Source organism: Pan troglodytes, chromosome 5 (genome assembly GCF_028858775.2).
Source record: "Pan troglodytes isolate AG18354 chromosome 5, NHGRI_mPanTro3-v2.0_pri, whole genome shotgun sequence".
Lineage (NCBI taxonomy): Eukaryota > Metazoa > Chordata > Mammalia > Primates > Hominidae > Pan > Pan troglodytes.
Window position 1 is genome coordinate 99,384,592 of NC_072403.2, and position 23,223 is coordinate 99,407,814.

At 40.3% G+C, this 23,223-nt stretch overlaps 1 protein-coding gene across 8 annotated transcripts in view; it reads left to right on the forward strand.

Moving 5' to 3' along the window:
- The window catches only part of CFAP206 (cilia and flagella associated protein 206), a 91,067-nt gene that overhangs the window by 16,447 nt on the left and 51,397 nt on the right, over positions 1-23,223 (forward strand). For 3 of the 8 annotated variants that reach the window (XM_024357327.3, XM_063812523.1, XM_054686822.2), the window contains exons 3-8: positions 688-818; positions 3,787-3,842; positions 4,731-4,848; positions 10,244-10,378; positions 21,668-21,780; positions 22,418-22,501. In XM_024357327.3, the coding sequence (XP_024213095.2) occupies positions 3,798-3,842; positions 4,731-4,848; positions 10,244-10,378; positions 21,668-21,780; positions 22,418-22,501 (495 nt within the window). In that variant the 5' untranslated portion in view covers positions 688-818; positions 3,787-3,797. Of the gene's footprint in view, positions 1-687; positions 819-3,786; positions 3,843-4,730; positions 4,849-10,243; positions 10,379-19,916; positions 20,035-21,667; positions 21,781-22,417; positions 22,502-23,223 lie in introns of those variants that run through there. The other 5 variants (XM_016955986.3, XM_054686821.1, XM_054686823.2 and 2 more) reach the window with 3 other exon arrangements.

The window sequence follows — 23,223 nt, forward strand, 5'->3', positions numbered from 1 at the left end:
GAAGCTTCCCAAGGTTTCTCATTTGTTCACTTCCCTCTCTGACAGCTTTCTCCCATATTCCATCACTGGCACATTCTCTACCGTTTTGAGCTGAATACTGCTTGCTCCTCTACAAAGCAAGGATTCGTAGAATAAAGAGAACCTAAAGGTTTTATTTAGTCTGTGATTCACATGGTGATGTGAATCTTAACAGCCTATGAACGAATAATGATCTTAGGAATTATCTACTTTTGCAAAAGGCTTTCTACATATATAATTTTACTGCAAGGACACTTCACTTTTATTTTTTATATTTTTATTTTATTTATTATTTTTTTTGAGACAGAGTCTCACTCTGTTGCCCAGGCTAGAGTGCAGTGGTGCAATCTCGGCTCACTGCAAGCTCCGCCTCCCAGGTTCACACCATTCTCCTGCCTCAGCCTCCCGAGTAGCTGGGACTACAGGTGCCCGCTACCACTCCTGGCTAATTTTTTGTATTTTCAGTAGAGACGGGGTTTTACTGTGTTAGCCAGGATGGTCTCCATCTCCTGACCTCATGATCCAACCGCCTCGGCCTCCCAAAGTGCTGGGATTACAGGCGTGAGCCACCGTGCCCGGTGTCACTTCACTTTTAAAGAGCCTTCATATCTGTCATCTTATTTGAGCTTCCAGTTACACAGGATGAACATTCTTATCTTCATTTTACAGAGCAGAAGAGATAAAATGGCTATAAGGCCTTCCTAAGTGAGGGATATCCATCTCCGAAAGGATCATCTGTGGCCATTTTGATGTCATCTTGGTAGAAACTTGAGGATCTGAGTGGATCAGATGTCTGGGGAGTGAGTGAAAACTACGTTTAGTCTTGTTAAAACACCAATAATATTTTAAAATCAGTGATTCTATAACCTGTTCCTGTTTTTTTACTTCAGTGTGGGAAAGAGGTGTGCTATTTAGTGTAGTGAAAAGGGTACTGGGCTGAAACAGAAGATCTGAGTTTTAATAGTAATAATATTATTAGTTAATAAAAATAGCTATGTTTAGTGAGCACTTATGGCATGCCATACACAGCACTAAGCCCCTTAGTCTTATTTCTTTTCATCTCTACCACAACTGTATGAGATCAACACTATTTTTTTTTTTTTTTTTTTTTGATAAGTGATGTAGCTAAAGCTAAGTGAGCTGAAGTAATCTGGCCAAGGGCTTCAGTTCAGGCTCTGTATCATTCAGACTATTTATACCCTTTTTGAGCTTTTCATTTCTACATCTGTAAAATAAGACCACTGAGATCATTTGAGAAAAGGATAAAGACATGGAATATGCATCAACATAAGAGAGTCTGTTACACTATGTCAGGGGTCGGCAAATAGGAAGTATTTTAGGGTTTGTGGGCCATACAGTCTTTGTCAAAACTACTCAATTCTGCCATTATAGAGCAAAGGCAGCCTGAGATGATACATACAGGAAGGAGCATGACTGTCTTCCAATAAAACTTTATTATAGATTTTGAAATTTGGATTTCATGTAACTTTCACATTTCATAAAATATTATTGTTCTTTCAATTTTGTTTAACTATTTAATAGTTTTAAAAAATCATCCTTAGCTTGCAAGACATACAGAAACAGGCAGGGGCTGGTTTATGGAATGTTACTCTATTTGGAGATACCACTGATATCCATGTTTATGATTGGCACATTTAAGTGATCAGGAAGGAAATATTTTTCAAGTGGAACAAACTGTTTCATCTCTTCTCACCAATGACCACTGACCCTACAATGTCTTATACTTTTGGTGTGTGCCATATCAGAAGAAATTGCTGGAGCATGTAAGAATCTTTATATTTTAAGGCTAGCTGAGCTGAGGGTTCAGTAGAGGGCAAAGACCAAACTGATACCCAAGGCAAGCTCCAGAAAAGAAATTTCTAGGTAAAGCATTGTTGCCTGATAAAGAAATAGTTTATTTTTTTAAATAAAAATAAAAACATCCATCAAGCACTTAATAAAAATCAGTGAATAGCCTTTGAGCTCCTACAAGCATGGGTCTGGGTCTCCGCAAGGTAGTCAGGCTCTTGGCACCAGTAGGCAGACAGGTTTGGAGGCAGCACCAGCAGAAGTGATCCCGAAGGCACTGTCCTCCACTTTGTCTCCACATGCAGTCTTCCCAGTGATCTCCCAGTCACTAGCACCCCAAAAGGCAGTATCTTGAAACAAAAATGCGTGTACCACCTTTCTCATCCACACTCACAGGCCCATGTGCACATGCATATGGCATTGTCAGGATGAGCTCCTAGTGAGAGCCCCTTCATCTTATTGGCTTCTCTTGAACTGTTAGACATCTGGGTGCAATGATTCCTTTCATCTCTTGATACCCTGACCAAAGGAGTTGGTTTGCGGACAGCTATTACTTGTACCTATTATTGTACATGTAAATATGTTATATGGACTAGTTAGACATTATGGTGTCCATTTGAGGTATGTCTTAATCTGTTTCAGCTGCTATAACAAAGTAACATAAACTGAGTAGCTTATAAAGAACAGAAATGTATTTCTTACAGTTCTGGAGAAGTTTAAGATCGAGGCACCGATTTGGTGTCTGATGAGGGCCCACTTTCTGATTCATAGATGGCTTCTTCTTGCTGTGTCTTCACATGGTAGAAGGGGCAAGACAGCTCTCTGGGGCCTCTTTTATTTATTTATTTGGAGATGGAGTCTCACTCTGTCACCCAGGCTGGAGTGCAGTGGCATGATCTCGGCTCACTGCAACCTCTACCCCCCGGGTTCAAGGGATTCTCCTGCCTCAGCCTCCCAAGTAGCTGGGACTACAGGCAACCACCACCACGTCCAGCTAATTTTTGTATTTTTTAGTAGAGACAGGGTTTCACCATGTTGGCCAGGCTGGTCTTGAACTCCTGACCTCAAGTGATCCCCCTGCCTCAGCCTCCCAAAGTGCTGGGATTACAAGTGTGAGCCACTGTGCCCAGCCTGGGGTCTCTTTTATAAGGGTACCAATCCCATTCATGAAGGCTCAGCCGTCCTGACCTAATCATCTCCCAAAGACCCTACTTCCTAAAACCATCACCTTGGGGATTAGGTTTCAACATGTGCATTTTGGGAAGACGCAAACATTCAGACCATAGCAAGGAGCAAGGCTTAGGAGCAGGTCTCATTCCTGGAGCTAGTAGCTGAAGGGGAAGGCATCTACCCAAGAGAGTGGTCATCTACAATGTCCATCATATGTACAAGTTCCAGGCCTTGATAAAGGAAATAGAAATTCTCACACCACTGGAAACTTCCACCTCCTCCTGCACCTGGCTCTCTAGGGGCTTGACTTTGAAGAGAAAGGTGCCAGGTGATTGCTCTTCTGTCACAAACATAAGAATGGAGCCACTGCAGGAAGGAGGGTCAAAAATATTTATTTTGTTCAAGCCTTGGAGAGCGAGCCACATCTTGTAACCAGATTGTGGTGCTCTATGTTATGTACTTGTCCTATTACCCTGGACTTTAGTAAATGTTCCAGCCTTGCCTCAGGGTTGCTGTGGGTTTGGGAGCATTGCCCCCATGAGGTCAGTTCTGTGATGGCAGCAGTAACTCATGAGATCCCCAAGGGAAAGAGACATCAATAGTTGAGAATATGCAATCCTTCTGTGAACCTTCGCCCTCCTGTACCAATCCTACAAAATTAGGAGTCATTGTTCTATGAGAGAAGGCCATCTTCCTCATGGTGTATTCACTGCAATTTCTAAATCCCCTTGTAAATAAGCTGTTTGTTTGTTTGTTTGTTTGTGACGGACTTTTGTTCTTGTTGCCCAGGCTGGAGTGCAATGGCGCGATCTCAGCTCACCGCAACCTCCACCTCCCGGCTTCAGGTGATTCTCCTGCCTCAGCCTCCTGAGTACTTGGGATTACAGGCATGCGCCACCACGCCTGGCTAATTTTGTATTTTTAGTAAAGACTGGGTTTCTCCATGTTGGTCAGGCTGGTCTCGAACTCATGACCTCAGGTGATCTGCCCACCTCGGCCTCCCAAAGTGCTGGGATTACAGGCGTGAGCCACCGTGCCCGGCTGTAAATAAGTATTCTTACACAGTAGGTGCAAGATGATAGCATATAGGTTAGACATAGACTAGAATCTGTGGGACCTTAGGCAAGTTACTTCACCTCTCTGTGTTTAGCGTTCTCATCTATAAGATATATATAATAGTACTTCTCTGAAAAGGCTTATTGTAAGAATTAAATAATATATAAAAATGCTTAGCACGGTGCCAGGCTTATAGTACATGGTTAACACAAGTTCCCTATTATTGCTATAGTATCTTGCCAAACTTCTTTTTTATCAGCCTGATTAATGGGGGGAAAACTACCTTCTTCCTTGGGTCTTCTGATTTCCTGGAAAATTAGTAAACTGTAGTAAAACTATGAACATCAGTCCCTAAGATCATAGCACTAGGCTAGGCAATGTGGGAACTTCAAAAGAATTTTAGAACATAGTTCTTGTCCACCAAGTGCTTACAAATAAGTTGGAAATGCAGATACATGGGTTTAAATCTTGACACTACTGTTTAATAACCTTAAGGACCTTGAGCAAGTTTTTTTTAAATCTCTCTAGGCCTCAGTTTCTTCTTTTTAAAAATGGGGATTATAACAGTAATCACCTCATTGAGTTAATATGATAATTAAATAAGTGAATAGAAGGAAAATGGTCCAACAGTGTTGACATATGGTAAATGCTAACTATTGCTATCTATCACCATGAAGCAGTGTATGTATGAGGAAGTGCCCACAGGAGTGTGCCTCCGGGATGAAGCAAAGCAACAGAGATCCAAGCAGGAGAGGCTGCAACAGGCTGGAGATATGCAGAGTCTTCATGGGGGAGGTAAGACTTAACTGAGTTTGCAGGCTAGGTAAGCTTGAGACAGGCAAAGACACGTTCAGGAAGAAATAGCATTACCAAAAATACTAAGAAGGAAATTGGCAGGGGCATTTGTTACTACAAACTGCCTTACTAATTCCAGCATACCAGGATTCTCTTTGAGACTTGCAATACGTAACAGGTAAGTGCTTAATGAATATTTTCCAACTTGTAAAGGACACAGGGAAGTGTGGATTATTCCTTCCCACCCCCAAAATTATTTTACGTCAGTTTCTTGAATTCTGCAAAATTCTCATCTAAATTATTGCAGCTAAGTTTATGCAGTTGTATAGTTGGGGGTGGGGCAGTGGGAGAATTTGTAGCTGTAATATCCTGTTTTGACAGTAGGTGGCTCCCTTACATATATGTAAGAAAAGTGGCACTGTGGTCTGTATAGGAAATCATTTAAGTCACTTGAGTAATTGTCACATACTGTATGTCATTGAGGCTGAACATGGAGGCAGTTCTTCACATTGATTTTTGTATGAAAGATGACATTAATGCAGCAGAAGGAACTTTCTTCCTTCTTAGGAACTATGCTTACCTCTTGAGGATGACAATCTGATTATTTTTCTGGGAGTGAAGGTCAGATCCTTGGCAGTACATGTTCCCTCAACTTCTCTCATAAAGATTGGCATTCAGCTTTAACAGTACCTCGTTCATACATGCTATAGACATCACAATCTGGGCTTCTAACTACTACAAAATTATGCTAGAACTTTAGTAATGGCATGGATAACCCACCAGGAACCTTTTCATTTTACCATTCCTTGATATTTAGACTCCACAGACATCAGCTTCATTTCATTCAATATCAGAAATAAGTAGTAGCTCCAGTTAGTCTCTCTTTTTCCGTCAAGTGGACCTGCTTAAATTCTACAGCTGGTAATCTCAGCTCCATTCTGGCCAGTTCGACCCATTGTCCCATCCTGTTACTCCTTATCGATCTGAGGTTTGCTAGAATCCTCTGTTCTGGGGTACTGTGGGAGAAAGTCTACAAATAGAGCAAATCTGGGCCACTGCAGATTTCAGTCACATGTAACTAAATTATAATCAGATCATAAAAATTAGTCTGCAACACTGATATTGATTACAAATTTTATAAGTATCAATAAACTATGCTCTCATTTTTGGTACTTCAAGTCATTTTTATTACTAAGTTGCTGACAGGGATAACCTATTTTTTTAAATGCCTAATGCACACATGTATCATTGTCCATCAGAATCAAAGACAGAATTTGTACATAATATTGAAAAATGGAAAAGTGCTTGCTGCACATGGTATTTTAGATTAGCTACTTTTGCAAAGTGTGTACCCCTGGACCACCTGAACTAGAATAACCTGGAATGCTTGTTAAAATGAAAATTTTCGGCTGGGCGTGGTACCTCATGCCTGTAATCCCAGCACTTTGGGAGGCTGAGGTGGGCGGATCACGAGGTCAGGAGATGAGAGCATCCTGGCTAACACGATGAAACCCCATCTCTACTAAAAATACAAAAAATTAGCCAGGTGTGGTGGCACATGCCTTTAGTCCCAGCTACTTGGGAGGCTGAGGCAGGAGAATTGCTTGAACCCGGGAGGCAGAGGTTGCAGTGAGCCGAGATCATGCCACTGCACTCCAGCCTGGCAACAAAGTGAGATTCTGTCTCAAAAAAAAAAGAAAGAAAGAAAGAAAGAAAGAAAGAGCAAGGGATGTCCTTAACCAGAAAAATGATATTTATTTTTTCATTTTCAGCAAACATCATACTTAAAGGGGTAATGCAAGCATTTATTTTAAGCTAGTGGAACTGAGTATTACTACTGCTACTATTCAAAATTGAACTGGAAGTTTTAATTAGAACAGTAAAAGAGGGAAAAGACATGAAAAGTAAATGTACTGACTGATACTACCTGACTTCAAGGCTTACTAAAAAGCTACCAGACAGTGTGGTATAAGCCAAAGAATAAATAAATAGATCAGTGGAACAGAATAAGGAGTCCAGAAATAGACCCACACAGACATAGTCAATTCTTTTGAAAAAGGTGCAAAGGCAATCCAAAGGAGAAAAGATAATATTTTCAACAAAAGGTGCTGGCACAACAGGACATCCAGAAGCAAAAAAGAAAAAAAGAAAAAAAAATGTAGACACAGACTCTATACCCTTCACAAAAATTAACTCAAAATGATAACAGACCTAAATGTAAAACACAAAATTATAAAACCTATAGGATATAACAGAAAAAAACTAGATGACCTTGAATTTGATGATGATTTTTTAATAGAATACCAAAAGCATCATCCATAAAAGAAAAAATGGATAGGTTGGGCTTCACGAAAATTGAAAACTTCTGCACTGCAAAATACCTTGTTAAGGGAATGAAAACACAAGCCACAGACTTGGATAACATTTTTGCAAAACACATATGTGATAAAGGACTGTTAACCACATCATACAAAGAACCCTTAAAACTAAACAATATGAAACAAACAACCCAACTTTTAAAATGAGCAAAAAATTTCAACAGATATCTCACTAAAGGAGATATATAGATGGCAATTAAGCATATGAAAAGGTGTTCAACATCATATGTCATTAGGGAATTGCAAATTAAAATAACAATAACATACTACTACACACCTATTAGGATGGCCAAAACAATACATTTACAACAACAAATGCTGCCAAGGACGTGAAGAAATTGGAATTCTTTTCTCTGCTGACACGTGGGAATGCAGAATGGTATAGCCACTTTGGAAAGCAGTTTGGCAGTTTCTTACAAAACTAAACATAGTCTTACCATGTGATTCAACAATTGTACTGCAGTAAAAAGATCAGTGATTGCCAGGGGTTGGGGGAAGGGAGGGATGATAGAGCACAGAGCATTTTTATAACAGTAAAACTATTCTGTATGATACTGTAATGGTGGATACCTGTCCTTATACATTTGTCCCAACCCATAGATTCCACGGCACCAAGAGTGAATCCTAAACTATGGACTTCAGGTGATAATGATGGGTTCATCAATTATAACATGTGCCACCGTGGTGCAGGATGTCAGTAGCCGGGGAGGTTAGGTGTGTGGGGATAGGGATAGATGGGAACTTTGTACTTTCTACTCAATACTGCTGTGAACCTAAAATTGCTCTAAAAAATAAAATTTATTTTTTTTAAAAGTGGGGACAAAGTCTTCCCTGGAACCTGTCACAAGACATGCCTATGACATGCTTTTGGTGTCTACATATCAAGCCAGCTTTTTTCCACTTAATTAACATCTCATATTCATTAAACAATTATTAATAAAATACCTACCATGGGATAGGCATTGTTCTAGGTACTAGGAATAAAGTAGCAAATGAAGCAGATATTTAAAAACTCAGATATTTCACATCTGGGAATCTGAATCAATTACATGCGATACAAAAAATTCTTATACTCAAATAACTCCCGTGTTATTTATAATGGTGAAAACTTGAAAATATACTACATAATAGTGGGAATACTTCAGTAAATTATGACACATCCATTCAATTGCATATTATACAGCTATTAAAAATACAGCCCATAATAAGATATAAAAATGTCTGTGTTGTAATGTTGACTGTAAAGGAGTAACATAAGATATGGTAAGAATGTAGATAAGGTGAGTCATTACATGAACATGTTAACAACATTAATCCTTTGTTAATGAATCTATGGGTGGCCGATTTGTACTCCCAAATTTTCATAAAGAGCATGTGTTATTTTTATAATGGAAAATGTCCCAATAAACTATTTTTAAGCCTAGACACTTAATATTTGAATTGACTAGCCAAATCTTCATGCTTTTAATGTCGTAGGTGTGTATCTCATAATTGCTGAAGCTGGAATTTCCTTCGTGTGCAGTCAGCCACACCTCGCTATACCTGTCAAACCATCTCAATTATCCACTCCAATTGTCATGCCTCTCGTGGGTTAGTTGTGAATGGAACACAACTCTAGCATGACATTGCGACTTAAAAGAGCATATCCAGTATTTCGATGATCATTCTGAAAATATATTTCCTCTTCAAAGTTTTTACCTGTCAGTGAGGCATTTAAATTGGGGCATTCTCTTGTTTCTGAAGTCTGATAAAATCTTGACCTTAGAATATTTATTGGTAATATTTATTCATTCACAAAATTAGTTCTTAGCATATCCTATATGTCAGGCATTAGTCTAGAGCTGGGGCTAGAAAAATGAATAAGATTGGGTTCCTGACCCCAGCCCAGGCTCACACTGTAGTAAAGGGAAACAGACATGAACACTAGGTGACATGGAGTGTTAGGGGCGCTATGGTAGAAGTCTGCAGAGAGTGCAATGGGCGTCCAAATGAAGTGATCACTTGCACAAGAGTGGGAGGCTTGGCTGGAAAGGCTTCTCTGAATAGGATGACATTTGATCTGTGTTTTGAAGGGCATCGTTGGCAAGGTAAGTAATCCAATTAAAGGAGGTTGCCTCAGCTAAAGCACAGTATGCTCAAAGGTGCGGATCATTTGAAAATTTGAGTTCAGGTGCAGTAGGGGTAAGGTAAGTATCCAACAGAATTTTCTACAATGATGGAAATGTTCTATTTTGTCACTGTCCAATACGGTAGCCTCTAGCCACATTTGGCCAGTACAACTGAAGAATTGAATATTAACTTTCATTTAATTCTAGCTAATTTAAATTTAAATAGTTTCATCAGTTAGTGGCTACCATATTGAACAGTGCAGGTTTAGAGATAAATAGAGGCCAGTTGCAGGAGGGTCTTGCATCCCATTGAGGAGGACTGAATTTTCTTCTGCAGGGCCTTCTGTGGTCTGCAGAAAGGGCTGTACACAGGCAGTAATATTATCAGCTTTGCCTGTGGGAGTGCCCCAGCCTGGAAGCAGATAATACAGTTAGGAGATTCCCATAACCTGCCTGAGTGAGAGCATTAGTAATTAGGGAAGGAAATGGATGTGAGACTTGCTGAGAAGGGCTGGACAGGCTTAGTGACAGGTCTGAGTGTGAGGGGAGAGGGAGTGGGGGAAGTGGGATCAGGTTTGAGCCAGCTATTAAATCAATGCCAATTCATCCCATAAAGAATGCAGAGAGTGGGACAGGTTTGGAGAGTGTAAGGAACATGGCTGTGCTGTAGCCAAGCAGGCATAGGGTAGCAGGAATAGGCCGAGGTAAACAGCCTAGATATCTCAGCAGGATTGGGGTGCAAGTGCACAGTCCTGTGTCTTATATAGTCACAGCCAGGTAGGCATAACATAGAGCAGCTCCCCACCTGGCTCTCAGCCACTAGTGTTTGTGTAGTGTATAAATGTAACACTGACCCTGTGAAGGGGCTGCTGAATAAAGCCATGTCTCATTTACCTGCTGTCTCTCCAGTGTTCTTCCAGCTCCCTGCCCCACATCCACCCACTGTCCTCAGACCTCAGCTGGGGCTGCACCCCAACCCTGAGTGTGACAGAGAGAAGATGAGTGTTAGAGATCATGATCCTGAAGTGCTGACGAGAAATTCAGGTGAGTTATTACTATCTTTCTTTTTCTTTTCTTTTTTTTTTTTTGAGATGGAGTCTTGCACTCTGTCTCCCAGGCTGGAGTGCAATGGCGTGATCTTGGCTCACCCCAACCTCCGCTTCCCAGGTTCAAGTGATTCTCCTGCCTCAGCCTCCTGAATAGCTGGGATTACAGGCAAGTGCCACCATGCCTGGCTAATTTTTGTATTTTTAGTAGAGATGGGGTTTCTGTACATTGGCCGGGTTGGTCTTGAACTCCTGACCTCACGTGATCCACCCACCTAGGCCTCCCAAAGTGCTGGGATTACAGGCATGAGCCACTGCTCCCAGCCACTTATTACTATCTTTCTGCTTGCATTGTGCCAAGAGGAAACTGACAGTTCAGCCCTCCTCAACTGAGAGACAATTGAATTAAAGTAATCTGATGGCATCTCTGGCATTTATTCAGCCATAAGAAAACAGCTGCTAAAAGTGGAATGCAGCTTTTTTAGAATTTCAGCAAAGGTGGAAGGAGATCCAAAAAATTCCTTCTTAGCTGTGCATGGTGGCTCATGCCTATAATCTCAGCACTTTGGGAGGGCGAGGTGGGGGATCACTTGAGGCCAGGAGTTTGAGACCAGCCTGGGCAATATGGTGAAACCCTGTCTCTACTGAAAATACAACAATTAGCCGGGCATGGTGGCATGTGCCTGTAATCCCAGCTACTTGGGAGGCTGAGACACAAGAATCACTGTAACCTGGGAGGTGGAGGTTGCAGTGAGATTGTACCACTCCACTCCAGCCTGGGCAACAGAGTGAGACTCTGTTTCAAAAAAAAAAAAAAAATTCCTCCTCACAAAATTGAGGACTTATGGACTACAGAGAAAGGCAGTTTTCTTGATGATTGAGAAAATAGTATGACTTTAATAAGGGTTTAGACTGTCCCAAATTAAACTTCGTCGTTGGGATTCATGCCGTAATGCTTCCTATAGTGGGAGGGAATCATAAAGATGAAATTCAAACTGGAGCCCAGTCACCATCCCCCATACCCACCTCCACTACCTGCTCTCCTAGGAAGCCTGCAAGCCTAGAGGTCAGCTCAGTGGCCACCTTCTGAAGCCCAGGGCACCATTGGAAGCTGCCTAGTTTGAGGCACGGAGGGAAGAGGAAAACACTGAGAACAACATCCCTCTTCCTGAGGAATGCATACAAGGGTGCTTGGGGGTAGGTTGGGGATCCCAAGGCAGGAGAGCCAAAGCTGGAGTCAGAGGAAGCTCTTCTTCTGAAACCTGTAATTTCAATGTATTTTCCTTTCCCTTCAAAATTGTAATTTCCTTCTGAAATCATTCTAACCCTTTAGTAAAGACATTAATTTAAAGATGTTTAAAAATCTCCCCCCACCCTCTTTTTTAACCTACTCACTTCTATACTCACCTCTTTAACCCAGATGGTCAACTGTGACTATTACATCCCAGGCTCTCTTCTTAGGTGTGGGGAACTCAACAAGGTATGCTCCTTGTCTTCAAAGAGCTATGGTCTAGTGGGAGAGACAGACAGGAAAATAGACTTCCATAGAGTATTGAGAGCTTTGTCAGGTGTAAGCAGTGGGGGAATGGAGAAATGGGGAGTTACTGCTTGATAAGTATGAAGTTTCTTTTTGCAGTGGTGGAAATGTTTTGGAACTAGTTAGAGGTGAAGGTTTAGGACCCTAAACCCAGTATCGCCGGTCAGAGAAAGTTTCATAGGAGAGATGGCTTCTGAAGACATGGAGGAATTAATCAGATGAAGAGGAAAGGGGACATTCAGAGATAGAGGGAGTAACCTCTAGGCAAAGGTCTGGAGCCCAGAAAAAAATGGAAGTTAATGCAACATGGCCAGAGAATGGCAACAGTGCAGTCTGTCAGGAGAGGAGAGGCAGTTGTGAAAGCTGAGGTTGACATTAACGGCTTCGTATACCATGCCAAGGAGTCTGGAGTTACCCAAAGACCATTGAGAAACCTTTACAAGGTGTTGAGCAGGGAATGACACGATCAGATTTCTATTTTTGAAAGATAAGTATAGGCAAATAATTGGGGGAGTACAAAACTGGAGAGGCAGGGAGCTCAATTAGTTGTTCATTGCAGTCATCTAAGCAAGCAAAGACAGTTGCTTTAATGAATGTGGGAGAAGTGGGAATGGAGAAAGCAAATTGGTTCAAGAGAAGTTAATAAAGACTTGGTCATTAGTTAAGGATTGGGTAGATGGGTGCGAGGGTGGGTGAGCAAAAGACAGGGAGATATTCACCTTTAAGAAAAGCTACACAGCGACATTTTCCACATATACAAAATAGATCAGTAGCACATATCAGAGTTGCTCATGGTGGGCTGCCAATGCATTGCTGATATGCTGTCCTTCACTCTCTAGAGTTGAGAATCATTGCCACACATGCTACAGTAGCAAAGATTTTGATGCTTTGAATCCTGTTTTCCTAATTAAGACCATGTGGTATGTGTATGAAGTTGCACCTGGTTTATAATTCTAAGAAAGAAGAACCACTATTGCCCCCACTTTTTATAGAAGCTTGATGATTATAACAGAATTCACTGATTCTTTTTTTTTTCATTTTTGTGCTCTTATAATTTTGATTTCTTTTGTAATATATAAAAAAGCCCTATGCTTGTTTATCTTCCTTAAATGCCTCAATTACCCTCCCTGATTTAAGTGGTGAATATCTGACGCTAAGGTCCCTTATTTCTCCACTGACTGATTCATGCGATGGAGAAAGAGATGGAAAATGAAGAATTAAGGCTTTCTTTCGTCATTCATCTTACCTTTAAAGATTCTTGGCCAGGTGCTGTGGCTCATGCCTATAATCCCCAGCACTTTGAGAGGTCAAGGTGGGAGGATCATTTGAGCCGAGGAGTTGGAGATCAGCCTGAGCAATGTAGCAAGACTTTGTCTCTACAAAAAAATTTAAAAATTCACCAGGTGTGGTGGTGCATACATGTAGTCCCAGCTACTCAGGAGGCTGAGGCAGGGGGATCCCTTGAGCCCAGGAGTTCAAGGCTGCAGTGAGCTATGATCACACCACTGCATTCCAGCCTGGGCAACAGAGAAAGAATCTGTCTCTTAAAAAAGAGAAGAAAAAAAGAAAAGGATTCTTTTTTTTTTTTGAGACAGAGTCTGGCTCTTTCGCCCAGGCTGGACTGCAGTGGCGCGATCTCGGCTCACTGCAAGCTCCGCCTCCCGGGTTCACGCCATTCTTCTGCCTCAGCCTCCCGAGTAGCTGGGACTACAGGTGCCTGCCACCACGCCCAGCTAATTTTTTGTATTTTTAGTAGAGGCGGGGTTTCACCGTGTTAGCCAGGATGGTCTCGATCTCCTGACCTCGTGATCCGCCCGCCTCAGCCTCCCGAAGTGCTGGGATTACAGGCGTGAGCCACAGCTCCCGGCCAAAATATTCTTGATAATTACAAAGAAAAGTAGATTTTTAAGGGTTAGACAGGACCCTTGAACTCAAGAAGCTATGCTATGTTTGTATCAGGAAACGAAACTATCTGCTTTTTTTTCTGCCTTTTTGTATCTGTGCCCATGTAAATAACATTTGAAAAAGAATCTCCATGAAGAAGATGGTTAAGGAATAATCTTGTGATCCTCCTGACTAAAAGGATATGGGAAAGTACATGAAAATAGCTCATGCTTATCCTAAGAGAAACGGAAATAAGGGTGACTTGCATTGTCTTATTTGTTCCATAATTTCTTTCTCATTATTGACCTGAAATCTCAACTTCCCTCTCCGTTATCAAGCCTTTTTGTGGAGAAGGAAAGATAAACTGGAAAAGGAGATTGTCAGCTAATTCCAGGACTCTGACTTTCACAGTTTCAAAATCGATGCCCTACATGTAATATACAGGTTGTGTTTTTTTTAAAAAAGGAGAGCTGTTGTGAAGCACATGGATAATAATGGAGAAAGACAATGAAAACAAAGTGAATAACACAATATATATTTTTTTAACTTTTGAGGATTTTTTAGGAATACAGCTCTGTTTTAATGCTTAACATCCACAAAGCACAACTAAAAGTAGAGAAGTTCTATATTATTGAGCCTTTATTTTTTATTATAAAACATATACAGAAAAGTCAGTGTAACATATATATTTATATATACATATATACATATGTGTATAAATACATGTATATGTACGTATATGTGTACATATACATGTGTGTATATGTGTATATATGTACATATACATACGTGTATGTGTATGTACATATATGTATGTGTATATGTGTATATATGTATATATCTATACAGTTAAAAAATTATAAAGTGAATAGCCATGTAACTACTATCTAGATGCAAGTTAAAAACTAGAAATTTTTTTTTTCCCACCTTGTCTTACAGTGCTGAAAAAATTAGAAATTTTAAACCAAGAGTACACTGCCACTTGCATGAACTTCAGGGAATCTGTATATTATCTGAAATTATATATAAAATTAGGGGCTCTATGAATTTTTTGGGAAAAAGAGTCTAGAATTTTCAGAAGCTTAAAAGAATTCCCCTCATTTTAAGTACTTATAAGAGCAATAAGACTTAAGATGGCTCCGTAACTTAGTAGCTTTGCAGTCTTAGACTAGTCTCTTGCTCTCTGAATATTGATTTCTATATCTGTAAAATGAAATAATAATGTTCACTCTCATGAGGCTGTTTTAAGGAACAGATGAGTTATCTATCTGTGAAATAGCTTTGTAAGCTCCAAAGTACTCTTTCAAATGTTAATTATCTATCTTTGTTAGCAACTGAAAAATTTAGCTTAGATCTTCACAATATCTAAAGAACTGCTGGCTGGGCCGGTGGCTCATGCCTGTAATCCCAGCACTTTGGGAGGCCAAGGCGGGCAGATCACTTGAGGTTAGGAGTTCAAGACCAGCCTGGCCAACATGGTGAAACCCTGTCTCTACAAAAAATACAAAAATTAGCTGGGCATGGTGGCACATGCCTTTAGTCCCAGCTACTCGGGAGGCTGAGGCAAGAGAATCACTTGAACCTAGGAGGCGGAGGTTGCAGTGAGCTGAGATTGTGCCACTGCACGCTAGCCTGGGTGACAGAGTGAGACTCTGTCTCACAACAAACAAACAAACAAAAAAACTAGTAAATTGCTTTTGTTGCTCTACATTGGTTTAAATGCATGGTCTAGCATGATAATGCTAGTCTGGCAATACGCTAGTTCCTGGTCAAGCCAACCATTCTTCAAAATCATGCTTGCTCATGAGCTGCTGAATAATTTCCAAAGAAAATCACTTAACATGGCAAAATGCTTTCACTTTAAATTCATGATCCTGACACTCAGATGCACATTCATTACTTCTCAGTAATTACTGAAAGTTACTGAAAGTTTCTAGTAAGCCCACTCTTCTACCCTCCCAGATGGTTATTTCCTATTAGCCTCTCTCCAAGGTTACCCGAGGTTCCACTTCTGACCATGATGGAATAACAAGGACTGGACTTAACTTCCTACCACAAACAACTAGAAAACTGGGCAAAATATATAAAACAACTGTTTGCTATTATTGCCCCCAAATTTCTGCCTGGAGGCAGTTTCCAGATCCTGGGCATAGAAAGGTAAACCCACTGTCTAGGGACTTTATTGAGTTGAGGAGACAGAGATCAGAGTTCACAGATGTGGAAATTGAAGGGCAAAGTTTTGGAAGGGATGAAGCTATACAAATAAATAAATAGAATTCATAAATCTGAGACTTTGCTAAGTACTTGGCTGTTCATGTATGGATTGACAATCCACACAGTCAAGCACAGAATGACCAGGGAGTATAAGCTAAATAATTCTTAGAGCTCACAGAGGATGAGAAGACATTTGAGCTCTGACCAGCCAGAGTGAAGAGTCCTCAGTGAAAACCAAGGAATTCATTGAAGACCTCTGAGCAGTTATTAATTAGTAGTAAGGCCAAATTATTTCTGGAATGAAGACTACTCTAGACCTACCCTAATAAAGCTTAAAAACAGTCCACAAATGAATCAAACTCATCCACAAATAACTGGCTGAAAAAAACAGCACAACCCTTCCTAAAGGGGGACAATTCAGACACTGAACAAGGATGCAATTCACAACGTCCAGTATTCAATAAAAAATTATTATTATTTGTTGTTGTTGTTGTTTGTTTTTGAGACGGAGTTTCGCTCTTGTTGCCCAAGCTGGAGTGCAATGGAGCGATCTCTCGGCTCACTGTAACCTCCGCCTCCCAGCTTCAAGCAATTCTCCTGCCTCAGCCTCCCGAGCAGCTGGGATTACAGGCGCCCGCCACCGTGCCCAGCTAATTTTTTGTATTTTTAGTGGAGACGGCGTTTCACTATGTTGGCCAGGTTGGTCTCAAACTCCTGACCTCAGGCGATCCACCCACCTTGGCCTCCCGAAGTGCTGGGATTACAGGCGTGAGCCACCGTGCCCGGCTCAATAAAGAATTATTAAACATGCTAAGAAGCTCAACTCATTTGAGCTTAAAACTTCTTAAAGCCTGAGGAAAAGGAAAAATATATAATTCTCTCTTTAAATGTTGAACAGTTTGTGACATATTAAAGATACTTAATCAGAAGAAATTAATTCTACAATATTCTTAAAGGCAATCTTTTAGCTTTTAGATAAAAAACATTTGATAAAATGGGTTTCACTTCTTCTAGGATGACTTCCATCACAATTCTATTTTAAGACTGTTTTATGTAGATTTGTAATCTGGTGTTTTGAAACAACATAAAGCTTGGTTTCTCTTTTAACAAAACTGAGAAGAGTTCTCATGCCTTCTTTTTCTCAAGGTAAATATATCCAGTTCTCTCTATCTTATTCTGACAAAATTTTTCTTATCATTCTCTGGATGCACTCTGGTTCCTCCGTGTTTTTTAATTAAATGCCATTGCTGCCGTGTTAAAACTAGGAACAAATAGTTCTACAAAGACTAGAAGTCCAATAAACCATGGGAGTATAAAATATATTGTCATAGTTGATGTTGTCAATAATAACCATGATAAAGGTCATAAAATACTAGTATCTAAAATTTATGAATCCTTTTATCTATGTCAGATGCTGTGCTAACTGCTTCATGACGGCTATCTCATTTTACTCTCACAACTCCACGAGATAGATACCATTGTTTTGTTTTATAAATGAGAAATTTAGATCACTGAAAGGTTTATAAATGAACTCTTTCCACACTTATACTGTATAATAAGCCACTCAAAAACTCAGCGGTTTAAAACAATACTCATTCATTATCACACATCTGCAGGTTGACTGGAGTTTGGCTGATCTAGGCTGGGCCCCAGTTGGGCATCTCTGCATCTTACTAAAAGATCGGTTCAGGCAATTCTGTGCCATATGCATGTGATTCTGGGACCAAAGAGCTTGCTTTGTATGTACTTCTCATGGCAATGATACAGGCACAAGAGAGAAAGCAGAAATATGGGGTCTCTTTAAGATCTTGGATCTGATTTGGCACACCGTTGCTTCACCACAACCCATTGGCCAAAGCAAGTCACATGGCTAAATTCAAAATCAAGGATTGGGGAAGTATACTCCACCAAAGTCCATGGCAAAGGTGTGGATGCTAAGAGGCATGAAGGATTAGGGAGAATAATTCAATGTAGCACAAAACGCTAAATAATACTTCCAAAGTCATACCCATTGTAGCAGTCAGGGATTCAGTTTGGCTGAATGTAGCAAAAAACCCAAATAATAGTAGCTTAATAAAATAGGGGTTTATCTTCTCTCATGCAAAGTCTGGAGATAGCCAGTCAAGAAGCTGACAGGGCTGTTCCATGACGTTACCAGGAACTCAGGTTCCTTTTTCATTTTTGTTCCACCATCCTTAAGATGTGACCCTCATGTTTATGTTCACAGCAAGGCTGCTGGAGCTTCAGCCAGCATATTCTCATTTCAAGTAGAAAGAAAAGGAAAGGCAATAGACATAAAATGGAAGTGCTTTCCCTGACACCTCATCCAGTGATTACACTTACATCTCATTGGCTAGGCCACTCTCACTGAGAAAGAGGTTGAGAGATTTTTTTTTTTTTTAAAAGAGAACACTGTCATTCCCAACACAGGGTTAAATTAGTAACAGAAAGAGAAGAAAACATTGACATTAAGTAGGAATTAACAGTATCAAACATACTCAGGGAGTATTTGTGCCAGGATTTGCCCATTAGTTTAAAACTATACTTAATATGATGGTATTATTCTTACCATCTTAAAAGATATTTAATATTCTAATATATAATATATGCTCATGGAAGACATTTTGCTGGCTATCTTAAAGTATAAAGAAGACAAATCAGCCATAAGCCATTACAAAGTTACAACCACTGTTAAAATTTTGCTATCTCACCGTCCTTTAGTTGCTTTACCTTGTATACAGACAGTATATTTGTATATCTAAATTGGGTTCATTCTCTACAAATAGCCAGTCTCATCTCCCTTGTATTTTTAAATTTTGTTTTATAGATCATAATATATACTCATTATGGAAAAATCTAGAAAAAACAAAAGTATAAAGAAATAAAAGTAATTTACCTATAATTCCATCCTTAGATCTAATTGCTTGCTGTGATTATGAAAAACTGACGTACACTTTTTGTGCATTATATGTATGTCAATATAGTTTAAGTCATATTATATAAAAATTTCGCATTTGGCTTTTAACAAATATAAGACAAACACAAGGTTTTTGTTAACATAATTTTAAATACCTGCCTGATATTTTACTTAAATAACGTGTTTAGATTTCTAAGGCTGTGCTATTATAAATCTTGTTACTCTGAACATCTATTTTTACACAAGCTTCTTCCACATTCCGGGAACATTTTCTAGAAGGCGGAAATAAAATTGTGTTATATTATGATGTGTATTCTTGAGTTTTTGTGTTGATTCATTTCCTAGTAATCAGGGAATGTCCTTAAGCAAAGCATATTCTGCATATTTGTTTTCAGTTTGAGAAAAATTAGTTTAAAAATAAAACCTTGTTGTTTGATGCTGTCCTTCTAATGAGTATTTAATCCTTTTTCACACTTTCACGTCTGAAGGTGGGCCTAACGATATTATCGTTAAGGGATAAAACCTCATTATTTTGACTCGGACACTAATGTGTTCTTATCATGTGCTTCTTGAATGAGCAGTTTTCTCTTCGGGCATCTTGGAGCGTTCTGCTACAGACTTCCTTTGAACAACGGGACATGAAATAAAACCTCGATACTTTTTACTTTTGTTTTTTAAAACTAGATACTTTTACAAGAACTCTATTTGCCCAGGATACAGCCCTTCCGTTTTCCCAGCCTCTCCAACTGGCTCCTCCCTCTCCCCCACCCCGCTTTCAAAGCCGCCTCATCATTCCCACGCTAGCAAGTTAATATCCTTATTTACGAGAACTTGTGTTTCACAGTCTTAACCACGGAGGTTAAGGTGTCTCTGCCTGAAATTGCTTTGTTTTTAAAGTTTTTCCAGCCCATCTTTTGGGGGAAAGACCCTCAAAGTGGGACCCCGCCCCACCCCCACCTGGCCCCGCCCCCTCTGGTCCGGAGCCTTCCATCTCCATGGTTACGCGGCGGTGGCTGCGAGCGCCCAACTGCTCTGACTGTCGCGGTGAGGGCCCCAGGACAGAAACAGACAGACACGGCTCCTGCTGTCGATTCCGATCCAGGTCAGCCTACTCGGGGCTCCGCGCCCTTGACCCGGAGGCGCACCCCGCCAGGCGGCGAGCTTGGGGCGGCTGGCGGAGCTCGGGCGGCTGGAGGACAGCGTCCTGCCTCGTCGAGACTTAGCTCTCAGTCTCGATCCTTTTTTAGGCTGCGCCGCCGCAGAGCTGGAACAGCGGTCCATTCCTGCCGGAGGCGCCACCCCAGGGCTGCAGGGCTGCCCTCTAGCCTTTGCGCGGGTGCCTGAGGCCTCCCGCTTCTGTTCCGCTCCACTGGCTACCCCAGAAGCCGGACCTCGGGAGACTTAGTAATTGGAGGGTGGGTGCGGGGAAGGTGCTGAGCCGCGTCCCTAGCGACCCGGCAGCGGCGCGCATGCGCACACAGACCCGGAGCGCGACGGACTCTCCCACTGACTGGCACTTGCGCATGCGCTGCCTGTGATCTTGGAGTACTGATTCTAAGCTGTTTTAAGCGATTCCCTTAAGCCGCGCACTGTTGTAACCACTAAAAACATAGGACTAATTTAGTCCTCACACCTCTGGAAAGAAGTGAAGCAAGTGCCCGAGGTCTCACAGCTGGACAGTGGTCGGGTCACCATGGAATCCAGGCAATCTGGTTTCACTGGACAAAATGCCTAGTGCTTCGTACTCATCCATTGGAAAGCTAATAATGCTGAGGAGTTGGCTTTATCTACTTGATATTGCCTTTGTTATACTCTACATGCCAACTTCCATTGTGCTTAGTTACTGATATTCAGGAAAATCAGAAAACTCGATCAAAACCTACCACTTTTTCCTTATAGTAAATGCTTTTATGTTTTTTATCGAGAGTCTGAACTCTATTTTAGATGTGCGGAAAAGATCATTTTAATGATCTGAGCAAGAATTGTTTTCCAAGATTCTAGTACAGTTACGAAGGGTCATTTAATGAATGTGGTGGAATAAGCATTTCTCCTTTTAAAGCTGTACTCTTGGGTTTCTCATTAATTTTACCTCCCTCCCCTACAAATACTGCTTAGCCTTTTTTTTTTTTTTTTTTTTTTTTTTTCTGAGACACAGTTTCGCTCTTGTTGCCCAGGCTGGAGTGCAATGGCACCGCAACCTCCGCCTCCCGGGTTCAAACGATTCTCCTGCCTCAGCCTCCCAAGTAGCTGGGATTACAGGCGTGTGCCACCACTCCCGGCTAATTTTGTATTTTTAGTAGAGACGGGGTTTCTCTGAGTTGGTCAGGCTGGTCTCGAACTCCCGACCTCAGGTGATCTGCCTGCCTTGGCCTCCCAAAGTGCTGGGATTACAGGCGTGAGCCATCGCGCCCAGCCTGCTTAGCCTTTTTTTTTTTTTAATTAAGAATATCATGATAGGAATATATGTTTAGTGACCATAATTTAAATAATTGAAAATGTTATTTATCAAATGTTTCAATTATTTGAAATCCCAATCGTTGTCTGTCTTCAATAAAGTCCTTCATTTTTAAAAATAATGAAAAACAGGAGAGGCCTAGATACTAATAAAAATGCTAATAAGCTAATAGATGATATTATGACTGTTTACAAATACAATATTGCAGAAATCAAAAGAGGAAAAAAATAAATTTGCATAAAACCACAGTTTTTTTAAAAAAAATTGTTGTTTTATTTAGCCAGAATGCCTCCAACTCAGGCCGAAAGTGTTATAAGGAGTATTATACGAGAAATAGGACAAGAATGTGCAGCCCATGGAGAGATTGTTTCTGAAACTCTGATTGCTTTTATGGTAAGAAGAAATATTTTTGTGATTACTATTTTATTAAGAGGTTTTTTAAGATGTGGTGTCCATTTTCCCCTTTAAATTCTGTGAGGCTTTCATAAATGTTTTTCAGTTGAAGCATAACGAGATAATTGGACAAATTTGTGAAAACATTTTTAAAAAGTTTATAGAGCATGTGAGTTCTAGATTTATAGAGACATTTAGAAGACCTTGATGAGTTTTGGAAACATCAATAATGTTCTCCTGTGTGGGAATTTTTTGACGTGTATTTTTGTTTGCCGTTGTTAAAAATTACTCATTGCTGTGGTTTCTCTGTTCTTGCTTTTGGTTAACAATACACAATAAAAATACAATAAAATATGCCATAGTTTCCCAATTGAAAACCTAGCCATTGCTTTCAACTTATTTCCCCATATAACTTTTCTAGCACCATATTCAAGTTTGATGTTTGTTGCTTCCTTTCTTCAACCTCTAACAAGGGTACTGATGAGTTCAGTAATAAGAAGAATAGTTGGAAAACCAACCCCAACGTAATCAAGAGGTAGTTGTTTTAAAAATGGAAACATATTAAGCTAATAATATGAAATAAAATTGCTTAATGGATTCTTTCCTAGTTAATGGACTCGTTCCTACTTTTTTCTAGGTGAAAGCTGTTGTCCTGGATCCAAGTAATGGCTTTAACATGGATAGAACCCTCATGAAAAGTGATGTGCAGAATCTTGTTAAGGTGATTACCCAACAGTCCTCAAATTTGCAATTACGTATTCTCAGTTGTAAATACAATATTTGTATTAGTCATTATTGCCTTCAGCTGCATGAAACAAAAGCCCACAAAATAGTAGTATACACGAGGTATTTTTCTCATAACACAAAATCTGGAGAGACATAGACCATTCTTCCTGGCTTCCTGGGGCACACCATCCTTGCAATATGGTCATCTGGTGGTCAAAAGATAGCTACCCTGCCTCTAGGCAGAAAGAAGGGGGAAAGACAAAGGGCAAAATATGTGTGCCAATTGGGTCTATCACCTTCTATCCAGAAAATAATAATTTTCCCAGAATCCCTCCCATCTACTTAACATTTATTGACCAGAATGATATTGTAAGTGATCCAGGGACATTCACTTCTTTTTTCTTTCTTAGATGAATAAATCCTTGCCCCAATCCAAATTGAGGCTCTGTTAGTAAGGAAGGAAGGGCAGGGAAATTGGGCAGGTAGCAGCATCTGCTACAGTATTTTAGTGAAACCTTGTTACTAATGTCTTACATTGCAAGCATTAACTAGTTTGTCATATACTGTGAAGTTAAATAGAACTAAGTTAATTTGCATTTCTCTAATGCTGAGTGATGTTGAGCATTTTTTTCATGCTTTTTGGCGATTTGTATGTCTTCTTTTGAAAAATATCTATTCATGGCCTTTGCCCACTTTATAATGGGGTTATTTGTTGTT